This window comes from Scardinius erythrophthalmus, assembly GCF_964197995.2.
Source record: "Scardinius erythrophthalmus genome assembly, chromosome: 8".
Taxonomy (NCBI): Eukaryota; Metazoa; Chordata; class Actinopteri; order Cypriniformes; family Leuciscidae; genus Scardinius; species Scardinius erythrophthalmus.
The window spans coordinates 41976308-41993784 of record NC_138228.1 but is presented as its reverse complement, the minus strand read 5'-3'; the positions used below and the strand labels follow the sequence as shown (position 1 = coordinate 41993784).

The 17477-nt window shown below is 36.6% G+C and overlaps 1 protein-coding gene across 2 annotated transcripts in view; it reads right to left on the bottom strand.

Annotated features, from left to right (window-relative positions):
* The window catches only part of nectin1b (nectin cell adhesion molecule 1b), a gene marked incomplete at its 3' end in the record, with an annotated part of 250842 nt that overhangs the window by 122869 nt on the left and 110496 nt on the right, over window positions 1-17477 (bottom strand). The window contains exon 6 of one of the 2 annotated variants that reach the window (XM_081372829.1): window positions 10538-12574. The exons of the other annotated variant lie outside the window; for it this stretch is intronic. Within the exon in view, the coding sequence (XP_081228955.1) occupies window positions 12069-12574 (506 nt within the window). Of the gene's footprint in view, window positions 1-10537; window positions 12575-17477 lie in introns of those variants that run through there. 2 annotated transcript variants of the gene reach the window in all.

The following is a 17477-nucleotide window of genomic DNA, read 5'->3' as shown; positions in this document are numbered from 1 at the left end:
GTTCACCATTACAGGCACTACTAATAAAATATGTTCCTGACTCTACAGGAGAAAGCTGAAATGTAAGCTCAGTTTTTGAGTAGGCAAGCTAATTCCTGTCTGTATTTATCACGCTAGACCAAAGCTTTCCAATGAATAAAAATAACTGACATAAAACATGATATGGCCTGCTGATTAAATCAACAAAATATGTTTATTGGTTTAATGGTGAGATGCATGTGCAAGCATGTTGCCTAACTATTTATGTACTAAGGATCTTGATACATATTCTAACAAAGCAGATATACTTAAAAAAAAAAAAAACATGAAAATGAATGATTTTATAAAAGTATATGATTATAATAGTACACTTTTAAAGTTACAGTTGCCACAATTAAGCTCCTGAAATGAGCTCCGTCCTTAGATTGTTTTTATGGATAAGTTCTACACTGTAAATATTTTAACAAAACAAAGAAGTACAGCATGTGCTATACCAACACTGTATGTCTGAAAATATGCTTTTATGATTGACATTTAATAGGAAATCTCTGGGGAATACAACAAACTACTAAACCTGTCATGAAGAATGACTGTTCTGATGTGTTTACAAAGGGCACTAGTTGTTCTCGTTTTACTTTGAATGTCCTGGTTTTGCACGCTGGTTCGCTTTCATGCTTTCAGCTCTATTCTCTTTCTCAGTTCATGAAGGATAAAAGTATTTTTCTTCATAAATACATTTTTTAATCTTAGAGAGTAATAAAAAAAAATGTTTCTACAGTATTTATTTAGAATATGTAAAAAAAAAAAAAAAAAAAAAAAAGACTTTTGTTGGAATTTTTTGTAGACACTGGTGCTATAAAGAAACCTTTCATGTTTGTGAGACTGTGAAGATTTTGTTTGACATTAACTTATCTTATGGTTGGAGAACAGTGTATTAATTGTAAATAATTGTTTTTAACTTTTTTTTACTGAAACACATTTCATTTTCATTTAAATCAGCATAAATTAAAAGCATTACAACAAATACAAGTTATAATTATTATACTCTACTGTATCTGTTTGTTTGTTTGCATTGTGGTAATGATAATTATGGTAAACATTTGGTAAAATTAAGTAGCACAATACAAATGTTTAGGCTGAATATAGTTTCTTATTTTTTCCTCCTGAATTTGCAGAGAAATATAATGTCCTTGACAGGTTTCATGAGATTCATGCATTTCATCTAGTCACTTCTCCAGTTTCTTTCTTCCACTTGTTTGATAATACAAAACATGCCAGTCAATCACAGTTAGTTTTAATGTGGGATCAAATTTGTGTGAGTCACTTACAATCTTTAAACATCAGACTGTGTTAATCAACGGAAAGATAAAAATAACAGTCATTCAGGTGAATACTGTGTACTAAATACTGTATGTTTTTTTGCATACGGTTATTCAGCAACAAAGTATTAAAGTAATAGGAATTATCAATTGCATATCTTTATATATTATGCAGCTTTTCTGGTTTTAAGATAAAGTTATATTTGTTTAGAAACAAATTAAATACTGATAGTGGAGTTTTTACACCACTGTGATCTTAGTCATGTTAAGGGTGTTGCCTCAGCAAAGGCATTGTGGTTTTTAGATATTTGAAACTACATGCCTGAGTAATAAGCAAGTTTCATAACATATTTTTTTTCCTACCTTGTACAGTATGGAAATATCTCAATTTGTCTCTACATGAAACATTGCATACAGGGAGTTAATATTTCTGCATAATCCATGCAGGCTGAGAATCTGAGTGGACTGTGGATCAAATTTGATTCTCTTCAGCTGCATGTTTAATGTAAAAGTATATATATATATATATATATATATATATATATATATATATATATATATATATATATATATATATATATATATATATATATATATATATATATATATATATATATATATATACATATATGTGTGTGTTTTTTTATTTTTATGCGAGTTAGGTATGACAGCATGTATGCATGGGGAGCTGACTATGAACTCACTTCACAGGAAGAAGCAAATAACGCAGAAAGCTATCAGAGAATGACAAGATTTACAGCTTCATAATGACATCTGACTTCTTGTAATGAAACACTTCTTGGTTTTGCTGCCAAAAAAAAAAAAAAAAAAAGTCTAAGTGCAAACCTCTAAGCAGAAGCCAGATTAATGTGACTCTTCTTGTCTTAAATTGAGAAGTGCCTCTGATGATAGTCTGACACAATGATTACAAATTATTAATTACTAAATTGTGTGATATTTGGCACCTTTCATAATAGGGTACTTTTTATCTTTCTCTTTACTTTTTCATCAAATATTCAGTGATGTGTCAACCTCATAATGGTAGAAATATTAAATGAGCTGTTTTTGATTTTGCTGGTTTTGTTTTCATTTTATATGCAACTCTTATTTATCTTTTATTTATTTTTACAACTCCATATTTTAAACATGTCTAAATACAGTTTATGCACATATTTGCATGTGTGGTTCAGGTATACCCTACGTTATGGAGACAAAACGTCCCCAAAAAGATGGCAATATCCGAAATCCTTGTCGGGACATTTTTTGGTCTCTATGAGGAAAACAGCTTATAAATCATACTAAGATGTTTATTTTTTTTAAATGTAAATAGACATAGACATTCACTTCTCGCAAGAATCAGCAAGATAATTTTCTCTCTTCTGCCGAAGATTTAGAAGAAGAATATGATGTACATAAATGTATTTACACAGCAAGAAGTAAATATCTTGCTGTATCAGTGGAAATGAAATTTGTGAAATTAGTTTATGGTTGATAATATATATGTGTGTATATATATATATATATATATATATATATATATATATATATATATATATATATATATATATATATATAAAATAATCATCGCTAAAAGCAAGACACTTTTGTATTTTAAAATATTTTACTATGTAGTGACCTTTAATTTGGAGCAAGAGAAACTGGGGGAGTGGCTTAATTTAGTCAGAGATGTGTCACTTTGCTCACAGCTGATTGGACCAATTTCGGTTTGAAATCTCTTACCCAGAACATAGCCATGATGACGATGAACACCGATAAAAGCCAAACCACTTTCATGTGCCTAAAACCCAGGGTTGACTGACCATCCACCTAAACTGGCTTCATGGTATAGGAACCAGAATAGATTGAATAGAGTGCTAGATTTAACCTAAATTAACCTGTCTCTCGGTAGGGTCTTGTTAGGTGAGGGTTGTTGGTTTTAATATATTTTTAGACAATATTATTCATTTTGAATCATTTTGTCTTATAACTTTGTCTGATTTTTGTTTGATTATTTGTTTAGTATTTTTTTCTTACAATGAGTTTGATCATTTTGTTTGATCATTTTGTCTTACAGCAACTTTGTCTGATTATTTGATCTTTTTTTTTTTCTGGCAATGACTCTAGTCATTTTATCTGATCGTTTGATAATTCTGACTTACAATAACTTTTTTTAATCATTTTGTTCAATAATTTTTGTCCTAAAATACCTTTATTATTTGATTTGAACATGTGTCTGATCATTTGTTTGATTATTTTGTTTTACAATAACTTTGCCTGATCATTTTGTTCTTGCAACAACTTTGATGATTTTGTTTGATCATGTCAATAACTTTGATCATTTGATTATGTTTTTTTTCTTACAACAACTTTGTCTAATCTTTTTATTTTGTTTGATAACTTGTTCTAAAAATAACTTTGATAATTGTGTCTGACTGTATGTTTTATTTGTAGTCTTACAATAACTGAAATATATCTTGAGAGAGAGACATGTAAGTCAAGAAGACCCCGAGGTGGAGATGAGAGTACATAAAAAAGAAAAAGCTTTAAAAATGTCATGGATCACCAAAGTGGTATTGGAGTCAAGTGACTCCGAATACATAAAATAAATACTTGTATTATTACATTGACTAAATTATAACTTTTATAAACGTATAACTTTATTGTTTGCTCTGGTGTATTCGTTTATCATTAATACATATATACAGTATGCGCCTGGAAACGGTCTTATCATAAACTGTCAGCTAAACAAACAGTAGAGAGCACAGAGTACAGGATGTTTTCACTGTACATATTGTGAACCCGGTTAAACTGAAATCATAAAAGTAAAACACATGCATGCCATTTGGACAATCATGAAAATTCCAAAGCGCTCTAATTTGACCTGTCATTTATATACAAATATTATTATTACATTATTATATTTAATCTCTGTATGCTGACTATGATGTGCAGTGAATAACAACTTCAATTTTGGTATGTTCCTCCCAAACAAACAAACAAACAAACAAAAAAACTTTGAAATGACATGAGGGTGGGTAAATATTTTCTGGATGACCTGCATCTCAAAAATAATATCAAATTCACAGTCTTATGACCCTGGCTTTGCCGTTCATGGGAGAGTTTTCATGTAGCCAAATTCTCTTTCCCTGCACTGCATGCTGAGTGACAGCGTGGACGCTCGCTCTGGAGGGAATGAGGCTGATTCCGTATCATTTAGGCTTATCACGAGTGAATATGCTTTCAAAGGCCCGTGGGGCTACAAAGAGAGCTTTGAGGAGACGGACAGGGACAGCTGCTCTCCAGGAACCCTGGCAAGCAAGTCTGCACTCTCCTGTTCCCATCTGCGAATGCTCTTTCAGGGGTGGCTCAACTGATCAAGGGCTGAATTTAAAAGCACTGGATGATGGAAAAGTAATTGCCCTCGCTGTGAAAATAGACCATGCATGTTGTATCACTTATTCACAGTGAATAAAGATTTTTTTTTTTTTTTTTTTTTTTTGCTTTCTGTGATTTCTATGTGAAAAAAGTGAATAATTTGCCTTGCTCAAAAGAACTATCGCTTTGCACAGTAGGGAGTCCTCATCCAGCTGTTGCTACTATTGGGTTTTGGAGCTTACAGCTGCATTTCTATTGAACACAGACAGTTTTTATATTTATATTATACATTTGACAGACAAAAGCTTTTAAAAGCTGTGTCAAATGCAAGAAGCCATTTGTGAAAGATAATGTGAGAAACTAATGTGAGACTAATTTAACTCAGTGTGATCTAATGCACACTCATCAGTATTCATACATAAGATGGACAATAGACCCTTTTACAGTTGGTAAACATGGTGACGTATTTGTGTGGGCGGGGCTTAGCTGGAGGCGGAAAAATCCCTCTGGCCGCTTCACTAACGCTAGTTTGCAAGTTTTGTTAGCTTGTTTTTTTAACAATGACTGGAGAAAATCCGATTTTGTCTTAATGTGCAAGGTCACTCACTGTCCAGGACCGCGATTGTTATTTGCAAAAGTTAATGACCGTACACGCTCAGTCAATGGACGATCTGACAGGATTAACGTTAACGCTACCTCCGGTTGAGTGGCCTGACTTCTACACCTACCCGACAGAGAAACTGAGGGCATATATATTTAGATGCCTATAACTATGTGCTGAATGGTCATGTAAAGACTTGTGTGGTACGATCCACAGTTCTGCCTAGCCAGCGCCAAGAAGACGACAATGTAAAGTGACACTACGGTGCAATTTTAATGATATGAATATTTTCTAGAAATAAAAATTCCAGATACAGCATACTCATTTTTCATCGATTCTTGCACCCAACAACACAACGAGATGACATTTAATAATAAAAATAATAATTTAAGCTCCTTATTATGTAGCCGAATCTCTGCTAGTTTGTATTGGCCGCCTCCAGTTTTCCGTTTGTTTTGCCTCCAGCTAGCGCTGTGACGTAACTGTGACGTCGGCGCAAAAGGGGTCTATATTACATATAAAATCAACATTGATTAACATTGAGAAAATCTAAAACAAAAACCTTTCTTGGCGATGAACGACCGATATTGCTGGACTGCCGCAGGTGACCAAATTCAATACACACCCCTTTAGTGGCACTCCAACTTAATAATGGAAGACAATGATGGTGAAATTTCTCAAGAAATAATTGAATAATTCCGGCAGGGATTTTTAATCACAATCGTATTCGCAAAAAAACAAAGAATTGTTTATTCTGCTTATTATTATTAATAAATGTTACTGTTTATTTAAAATGTTTGTATTTTTAAAGGTACACTATGTAACTTTTGGCCCTCTTAAAAAACAAAACTGCATTTTGCGGAAGAACATTTTCAGGTTTGGTTGTGCTTCGGTTCTGTATGATTGTGCGGATGACTATGGTTATCCTACTGCTCATAACACATTCACTAGTCTTAAGATATTCAACCAGTTTAGATGGAAAGGATCTCCAGCTGACTAGCTGAAGACATTACTGTAACTATATCCTAGCCTGGCTAACGTCAGACCTCGTCTCATTGAGACGTGGCCTGGGAACCCAACGCATTCTCATCCTAGGGCGTCATATCCTGACGCTTTTGACATTTTGTCGACATCGAACGCACATGGCACCCTTTAGCGTCAATATGAGACGCACAGAGCTTTGTTCGGTTATGGGTAGGTTTAGGTCTGTGGTAGGGTTAGGGTTAGACCGCTAGGAGGCGCCTTCTGGCCCATTTCTATCTGCGTCTCATATCGACGCTAAAGGGTGACATGTGTGTTCGATGTAGTCAGTATATGACGCCTTGGGATGAGAACGGGCTGGGGAACCACATGTTCATTTTCTCGTATTTGAGGCGTGGTTTACGAATGCCCAGAGCCGTTTATTGGGCGCTACAAATGCGCCTGTACGTAGCTCATAGCCAATCGTTTCAATTATACCAGATTACGTATGTAGAGCATTGACAGTAGATGTAGAACGACAGAAATTCGACGAGGAAGAAGACGATGGCTGAAGAAGACTAAACTACTTAGAACACTATCTAAGGCTGCATCGAAAGGTAACTTCATGCCTGCCATGTTGGATCCATAGATATAAACAAACTGCTTCGGTGTGTCGCATAGACGTCGTCATCGTCTTGCTGCTCCCTCCCCGTTCTGTGATTGGTTCCCTTTTTGAGGGGAAAATCTGGTCCATGGTGTCCAGGCTGCCTAGCAGCGTGAATAAAATCGCGCTGCGCTCAAGGTAGCATGGGGAAACCCAGGCTAGCTATATCCATTAATAGACACGGTACTTCCATGAAAATAAATTCCAGCACAGCGCTACAACAACCATGATGAAATGACCCTTCACAACAGATAATGCTTTATAATGAACTCTGTTAGAGAGCAACATGTGACCATTTATCTGTTCAATAAAATAGCTTACTCACCTGTTGAGTAATAAAAGCACCATCTTCGCTTTTACAACATTTCAAATCCCTCAGTTCTCGCCATCTCCGAAAAGCCAAGCAAATGTAGATTCATGTTTTATTACGAGCTCTGTTAGTGTTCTCTTTTTGCCAGCAGACTCTCCTCTGTTTGGTGGGTTTAAAACAGGTGATTCCTGGAGGTTGGAGATTTAGATGCTTCATGTTAATCGTTCTCACACATTGTGATAACTAACCTATGCCACTCCAACACCATATACATGTTAAAGTAGCAAGAGCAACTTGTCTCTATTTACTATGACGAGACACGCAAAAACATCCAACTAGGTGTAAAATATAAACACTAATAGGTTTACCATAGTGCATCAGGGTAAGACAAAAACACATTTTGAAGAAGGATTGATGATGTTGATTCATTATGTAAATTTTGTTCATTCTGAACAAGAAAAAGTTACATAGTGTACCTCTAATCATGTTGTTTTTGATCCCTTATGTGGTCACTCTAACACACAGCCTCTCGTGGCTTATTGCCTTATAATCAATATTTTCCATATGAGTGCATTATCATATGTACATGACATAGTTATTATTTTTGCAGTTTTGGTACATAGATGTTACTTTTCACATGCCACTTTGTAATTAAGCAAACTAAACTAACCCTGATTCATAATCCCTATTGTTTCAGTATTCATTCTTTGTTTATTCTGTATAGTGCATATTGTTTACAGTGCTCACATTCTGTAAGTTACACTGCAGACGCATATTGACTGGAATGACAATAAACTTGGCTTGTTTTGACTTGTCTAAAAATACTGATGAGATCATGTTAGATGATGTTATGAATTAAGTTAACAGAAAAAAAAATGTTTATATAAAAATTGTCTACACACACACATACACACACACACACGCACACACACGCACACACACACACACACACACACACACACACACACACACACACACACACACACACACACACAAACACACACACACACACACACACACACACACACACACACACACACACACACACACACACACACACACACACACACACACACACACACACACACACACACACATATATACATACATATATATATATAGACACACATTAAAATGAATTAAAATTACATTTCTAGATTCAATACTATGACTATATCTATATAACGTGACAATAAAACACAGTTGCATAATTGTGAAGTGTTAAGAGAAGATAACAAATAAAAGCATCTTTGAACATTGAAATCATTTAATGTTTTAAAGCAAATACAGTTTACTTCACTGGGTCAACACATGTGAACAATATATATATTTTTTCGTATCATTACCGACCTCAGCAGACATACATTCACACGGCTGCATGAAGACAAGATCTTTCTTTATGTTTTTTTTTTTGTTTTGTTTTGTTTGTTTGTTTGTTTTGTTGCAGTTATGTACAAAGGCATTATAATGCATCAGCCCCACATCTCTATACACACCCCCATTAACATATCAAAACCTATCTACCCAAGTCAATGTCAAAGTAGATTTATGGCAATAAGCTATACATCTCCAGCCGCCTGAGCGGTCTAATTTGTTTTCTAGTTCAGTTTGCAGTCAACGTCCAGACTTGAAACTCCACCATTTCAATTCCCCCTACATACAGTAAACCCAGCTATAGTTTCCAAGGTACATTATTTACAGTGGAATGTCAGGCTTTGAAGTGGGCAGTTAGAAAGACATGAGAATCTGGAATGAAAAATCTAAAATCTGTATATCTAAAGAAAATGAGGAACGTAAAAAAGCAATATTTTGTCTGTAGAACAATATTTAAAAAAAGTTTTTATTTCTTAGTACGCCCATGCTATTTTATGTTGCTAGAAGCCTCAACATCAACTTATACTCCAGATAGACTACTCTATTAAAAGAAAAGGAAACAACAAAGCAAAAATGCAGCTAATATGGGTCATGAAAATGAATTATAGTCAATTAAAATCTCTTATTTCAGATTTAAAGCCAAAATAGCTATTTGGTGGATGGGTAACTTGTGCTTAGCTTTAGAAAACAAAGAAAGAAAACAAAAGAAGAAAAAAAGAACCCTTAAATTGACAAAACCCTGGGAGCATGTTGTCAATGAAAGAATGAAAGTGAAATTAAAGTGATATGACCATAACTACCTATAAAATTAACTACTAAATACATTTCTGAGAAAAAAAAAAAAAAAAAACAAAAAAAAAAAAACCTTGTGCTTTAGCTGAAGTGATGCCAGTCTCTTTAATGACGGCCATGATTACGCAGCAGGTTTCCAGTTGTGAGCTGGTTAACAAAGTGCTGACAGACCAGCGATGTGCTGCTTTTTGTATTTTGTCATGTCACATGAAGCAGAGACAATATTTCTATTTATGAGGGTTTAAAAAACCTGGTAAAAAATACAGTTTCTATAATACTTGATGTCCAGGCGATGCGCTCTCCACCACGCTGGCCAACTTGTGTAGATTCATACCTTTATCGTGTCAATGTCGTAAAAATGTACAGTGAGGGCAGACAAGACACAATAACTCTAAAAAATAAAACAATATGTACAGGAATCAGATCTAAATAAAGACAAAACCTTACATCTCAAACGTCATAGGCACTGCAATTTGTATAACGCTGCACATTGACCGTACTAAGCTAAAATACAAGGTTTGCTAAGCAACAAATGTACAGTTATTCATCGTGTGGTCCGTTTTCGGTCAAATCAAGATGTGCATGGGTCGACCAATAAGGTTTTTATTCATATGTTAGCGTATTTCGGATTTCCTCATGGTTTGGACCATAAAGAATCTGCGGCTGCAAGTTCTAGTTTGTTTATTATGTCTATTCTTTTGATAATGGCTTCATCCACCAAAAGGAGTGTGGTACTCTGAGCTTTACTGCAGAAAAAAACAAAAAAAAACCATCATATTCTTTGCCGACCTGCTCACGGCCGATAATTCTTTAGTAAATGCCGTTCATTTGGAGTTTCCTCCATTTACAGGTCCTCCTGGATTGTCTATGATTACAGCGGTTCAGCATCCTAATCTCTCATCTTGTACAGAGTCCCGTTTAAGGCAGGCAAGAGAATTAAATATTTCATGGGCAAGCCATGATAAATTCCACTAACGCGTTTTTATCTGTTGGGTGATATGGATGCAGTTAGGGAGGATATTTGTCTCTAGGAAATACAATCCTTTAGTGGAAAACTGCCACTGAACACCAAATCCTGATTCAAAAAAGTGAGACAAAAGGCTGGACCAAACAAAGAGTGGCTAAAAAAAGACACACATGCATTAAAAATGCTAGTACATTTTGCAACCAAACGGGTATGTCAACGGCCATTTTATTTATTTAAATACATACTAATTTGTAGCCAACAGGTCTGCTCCCTATAGAGGATCAGGAAGGATTTGGAAAGGATTCCTGGCTTCGCAGCAGATCCTGTGGTTTCAAAGATCCAGCGGTACATAACAAGTCTGTCTGTGATGCCCAGTTGCTGCCATGTTTACCTCTGATTTCACTTTGGCTTGAGACTTTTCCGCAATTTCATTCCCATGACCCATGCCTTTACCGCTACCTGCTCTTGGAAAAAAAAAAGTTCTTCCATCAAAAGGCTCTAAATGGTGGTTGACACAAAAATCCCCTGTGGAACTAAACATTACCGTTGAACCTGTTCATATTTACAAGATCTTGAATTGAACATTTTGACCACTCCACATCACCAACTCTATATAACAAACACCCTGTCTTTATAACAACACCACATTATACAGGATTATCCTTTTGCGTCTTAAGAGTTTCAGAGGAAATGGATTTTGGAAAGCATCACTATGAAAACACTACATGTGATGGCACATCCGAGGTGGATCTATGATGGAGACTGACCAAGACTGGCATGGGGATTGAGGGGCAGGCGGGTGGGTGGGTGTAGTATATCTGTCTAGGCCCCGTTCTGCATGCTTGACTGCAGTGAGCATATGACTAACGCTGCAGATGTGTTCCTCAGCTCTCAGCATAGCCGGGTCTTAAAATAAATACTGTTTTTGGAGAGCAGTCAGAACCCACATGCTTTTTTTCCCCCATTGGATTGTATGCTTTCAGGCTATGCCACATTTTCGGATCTCGTTTGTTAGTTCTGGACCTTAAGATGTTCCTTTAAGAACTGCACAATTATGATGTTTCCATTAAACGCAATAGTGTTAATGTGACCTTTGACCTTATAATGACATGTTTGGGCAAGAATAATTATTCTACTATTTAGTTCCACATTTTTAGGTAATCAGCATTCCATATAAAAAGCAAGACGATATAAAAAAGAACAAAACTATTCATGTAAAAGCAACGGTAATATGCTAATGAGATTTAAAAAAGACAAACAAATAAAAAAATAATCGTACATCCAGTGTAAGACTTTCACAACATGATAAGCAATATACCCCTTTCCAAAACAGTTACAGTCTCTTTTTATACATTTAATACATTTATAATAACAACAAAATGAGACAAAAAGGATAATACACTGTAATATTTTCAAGCGACCTGCCTGTCCAGCCTTAATGGATGTCGATTGGCATCGGTCAGTGAGAAAACTTCTTGTTGTCGTAGCAGGTTCATCTAAAAGCATGTGGATGTGCAATGGATGATGACGTGTTGATGCCGCAAGCTATTTTTCTACAGCTGTTTTCGATGGACTCTGATGGGGGCGGAGGTTACTGGGTCAGGGGTGGGATGTGCAGATAAGGATAAACACATTGAGGGAGGGTTCTAGTGATGGAGGTGGGTGTGGTCGGATGCAGGAGAGGGCAAAAGGTCGTTGATCTTTTTTCCTTGACGTTGCATGCCACTCTACACGTACCACTCTTTCTTTGAAATAACAGAGCCGTCGGTTTGGGAGACCATGTCGTCGGCGATCTCAGGCTCGGGGTCGTACTGGAAGGCGAGGGTCCGTTCGTCGTAATCACGACTTTCGCCTTCATCTACCGTGAAATAGGGTCTCTTCAAATCCTCAGAGTTGCCGTCGAAATCTCGATCGCCGCCCTCGAAACCGCCGGGCCCGCTAATTTGAGCCGGCTTCTTTTCATCGTCCGAGTCGTCGGGGTACTGCAGGTTCTTGGGCATCGGAGGATGGGCGGGCATGCCACCGGCCTTGCTGTATCCATTCCCGAACACGTGTTTTTTGGTGCTGTAGTCACCCTTAAAGGTGCGCTGGCGACGCCGCAGGAAGAAGACGAGCAGTGCGATGGCAGCCGCCAGCAGGGCCACCCCACCAACCGCACCGCCAATGGCAATGCCGGAACTATGCTGCTCCAATGGGATCTCACGGCCTTCGCTAGTCGGGAAGTTAGGGAATTCTGGGTAGGAAAACACAGATGGAAGGGGAGAGTGCGTCAGTGCTCAGGTGGGAAGGAAGTGCATTTGTGCAGGTGCTCATTTTTGATGAGGAAAGGAATAAAGGGGTAGGAGAAACAAAAGGGAAGACAGGAAGGAGCCCCCGCCCCATAACCACCAACCCACCCACTCCTACAAAACCAACCCATTAGGACGGCTTCACATAGAAAAGCAAGAGCTGAATGTTCACTCAAATCATGCATTTTATGGAAAGAACCCAAGAACAAACACCCAAACCATTTTGAATGAAACAATAATGAACACAAGTCTTGAATCTTCGGGCGCCTATACACTAGAGCAGGGCTTTCCATTTGGCATGCTTTTAAGACTAGTTTCTAATAACAAACCTACATTTCTTTTTGTTCATATGTTTTTGTTTATTGGTTGCACCACATGACTTTGGTTTCACATACAAAAGTTGGAAAGTACGACTCAATTGGATTGGATATATTTAAATAACTTGCAACCCATTCTATCTCCCAAGGTGTCAAAAACTGAAGCATGGAAATGCACCTTGTGCATCACTATTAAGATTCTAAATGTACCCATAGGCATTACTATATTGACAGTAGGACATCTATGGCTTTCATTTCTTTGCATGAATTTGTAAAAGTAGAAATCATTATTGTGGCAATTTAAATTGAAAATCATATCCTAACATGCCATAATAAAATTATACCCCAATATATAATTTCATGACAATAAATGTTCCATGCCCTTTCACGTCTGTGCATTGACATCAAAGGTTTATTATTGAAAGCAATGGAGTTCCAAGTTTGTCAATATAGCAACCACTTGGGTTACATTTAACACAATTAATAATGGCACTTAAACCATAATTTGATGCCTTGGGAGTGAGAATGGATTCAATATTAATAGGTTATTTATGGACCCGCCACTCAAGTCTCATTGATGTTGCAGTAAAGGTTCAAATTTTCCTCAACTTTGGTTGCTTTACTCTTGCAAAATCTTGTTGATGTCCTTGCTACACACAATCTCTATTGAAATCAATGGATTTGAAGTATTATCTGACATTTAAAGTAACCTCTAGTACATAGGCGTCCTTGATCATTTATGTTATTCACTGTGGCACTTTAATCTATCTGGAAGTAAAACTTGTGTTAAAAGTAACAAATAGCACCAATAACAATAGACTAGACAGCTCTTTAAATCTGACTGACTTCAATAATTATGATTCAACATAAGCAGATGGTTGCTTGCATTTGAAGCTCTTGACCTTGCTGGCTTACATTGAATACATTTTTTATAGCATACTTTGTTATTCTCTTAAACCATCCATGAGATACATGTATTTCCTTTTTACTAAATGATTTAAAGCACGGATGAAAAGTCCTAATGCTGCAGGTTAAAGACAAACCAAGCACTACTGCTTTCGAATGTTCATAGCATCTTTTTAATCAGTGATGTGGTTTTTATAGTCATGCTGGAACATAAATCCCCTGCAAGGCTACTGTACATAGTTACAGCTGACATACTGATTGTGGTTTCGTTTTCAAAGCACATAAAAGACATGCATCCAACAGAAAGCAAGTGACACAGCATGTAATAAGCCCATGCAAAAAGTCAGTAAGCCATTTCTTAAAAATACCCAAAGCACTGCGATTTGCAAACAGCAATTAGAGTTGGAGAAGAAATTCAAACACGCTCACACACATACACAAAACTGAGACGCACAACTTTTTCAGCATCGGATCATTCACAATTGCTGGATTAACAGCTTATACGCTTACATGCGGTTTCTGAAGACTTTTCTTTGTGCGGCACTCCTTGTAAACATAACCAAACAGCTCCAAATGTTACAACAGGTCAGTGCAAAAATCTACCAACACTCAAATATAACACGCAACACACCTGAAGGATTCAAAAATCTCTTTGAATCTAGGTGCAATGTGACAAAACAAGAAGATATGTATATATCTTCCATGCCAAGCTTATTGAAACTATCAATACATTTCTATTTGCGTCACATGCAAAATCCCACTCCAAATCAGTTTATTTGATTGGCAGTGATTGTCACAGTGACAATGTAAGAAACTAAAACATCCAACGACGTCTTGTATCAGCTTCCAAACAACCTTCAAATGTCCTTCACACGTTGTGTTAACACAACAGCTGTGCATAGTTAGCAGCAGAATACAACTTCTGACAACAACGAAACAGTAGAAGCTAGACAGTCTGCGTCATATTTTCAGTTTGAAGTCTATGCCATTTACACGTGCCATTAAAAAGGTCAGCGGCTGCATTGTGAAGGTTTCCGACTGCCTTATGCGACAGTGACTTATTGAATATAGGCAGTAATAAGGTGGTCAGGGTGAGCTGCATCTGACATATTCCAGCTCCATAATGAGCTTCCATTCTAGACTTAGCAGAGCACCGTCTGGTACCCACCACACATGCGGTGATGGTCAGATATTTCTCATTGACACGCTCAGACAGCTTGTGAAGGATTACGGTCATAAAAGGCAAAAACCTCTAGGGGTTCAATCCATCTTGTGCTTTAATCTAAGAATATAAAGTTAAATGCTAATAGGGGAGAGGAAAAGGCATAGCACACTTTCAGAAGATACACAAAGCTACACAAGCTCAATTTCATGAATTGTAGCACTTTGAAGTATGTGCAATTCATAACACAATGATAGTATGCTCATATTTGATGATAATGACACTATAGCTTTAGCATACATTTTCTACTTCTTTGGTAAGATGTCTTTTTCAAGTTAACTCCTGTCATGACAGCAACAGTTTGAAGATAACCCTCGTAAGCAAGTTAGTCAAATCAAGTCAGTAAACTGTTGACATGTTTATAGCAAGCTGTATAATGTCGGAAACTGTAGTGGACGTTATCAAGTGCACTCATTCAATCCCACAATGCACCACAATTACAGCTAGCCAATACCCATAATGCACTGTGAGAGCCGCGCGAGAGTGAACAGATGGCGGCGCCCACAGCAGAATCATCCATCCGTTTTCCAAACTGCTGGTCTAATGTGTAATATCATACAGGTATGAATTCCTTTTTAATTGATTATTAAATAGTTTGATTAATGTTTATACATAGTTGCCAATTGCCATGACAGAGCGGCAGCCCTTCCGGCGCACTCAGTGTCCAAATTCGCTTACTCGTTTCCATTCACTCACTCAAGTGAACTATATTAGTGGACAATTGTAGGGAATAGGGAATGAGGGTATGGGGGCAATTTAGGACACAGCCACAGTCCTTTTTTTATTTATTTTTTTATAAAAACTAAGAACTATATCGCCTCCTAGACTGTGGAGGATTGTTACCACTGCAATATGTTCCTGGCCAAACAATGACTTTGCTACTTTTGTAATTCACTATTAGGACAGAAAATAAGAAGAAAGAGGGAAAACACACACCCTTGCTGAAACAAACCCCTGGTATAAGCTGGTATGAACTGGTTTTGCTGATTTCCCATCCTGATCAATCTAGCGTTCACATCGTTTAACTAGTCCCCTAGCCAGGCCATGCCGGCAGCTGGCAGGTACCAGCAAACAGACCAGTCTCTCCAGACTGGGAGACCAGTTAACCACCAAAGGCTGGTTTAAACTGTTATTTCAGCATTGTGTTCACGTATTTATTGCTGTGATTATTTTTTTACTTTTGTGTGTAGCGTAAATAGCTGCCTATCTTGGCCAGGACACTCCAGCAATTAAAAACAAAACAGTTTTAATCTCAAGGTTTCCTGGTTAAATAAAGGTCTAACAATATAATGGGCATACAAATGATTTCATTGCCTGCTTTAACTTTATTAAACCATTATTTTAAATTCTCAAACACCTCTCATTAATGTTAATGACAAATGCTAACGCTAACAGGCTGCTGTTTCTAATATTGTGGGGTCAAGGGAACAATTTGACTTCTGAAGTCTTTCTCTCGAATTTAATTACTGTGACACTCCACGGCTAAAACCATTCAACCACAGGAACCCATTTATGTATACTCTACCTCTCTCTCTGTCTCCATTTCTCCTTCCTAGGTTTAGTCAGAGAGTGTCCACACTGTGGTTTGGCCGCTGTTGGTGCGACCACTCTCTTAGCTATCAGCTCTCAAGTATTAATCTGGCCTTTAATGGGATTAGATGAACTGGGGGCTTCATTATACAGAGAGAGAGAGAGAGAGAGAAATCCACAGGACTGGAAGAGTTGAAAGGACCAGTCTTCTTTCTCTAATTTCGTTCCTCTTTCCTTCAGTGCACCTTTCTGTCAGTCTCTCCTCAGCTCTCTCTCCATCACTCTAATTGGTAAACTCGTTTTGTGCCCCTCATTTTATTCCTGCTGAAGGCGTGTGTTTATACTGCAACTGTATTTATGCCACACCATAACTAGCTCCAACCCAGACAGAAGCATTAAATCTGCAAAATGACCCCCATGAAAAATTATAGCAGATTATTTCAAACCGGAGGCCCCTTATAAAGCCTATAAACATTTGCCACCCAAGAGTTTTTTTTTTTTTTTTTTAAATATATATATATATATAACAAACTAATAAAAATGAATATATATATATATAATGCTGTATGTCTGTATAGTTTTCATACATTTTTTTTTATTTCAGTTTTAGTTATTTTACCATATTAGGTTAAATTAAATGAACATAAGAACAAGCTGACATAAAATAACATTACATTTTTTATATTTTATTTTATTTCAGTAATCATTTATTATATTTCACAATTATGTAATGTTTTTAAAATGTTTTCATATTCATTTTTGCATAGAAAATGAGAATTGTTCAAATTACCAAATACATTTTGAGACAAAGGTCTTGTTAATTATTTTCAAAGTAATTATGATAACATTTATAATTAAACTATATTTAAAAAT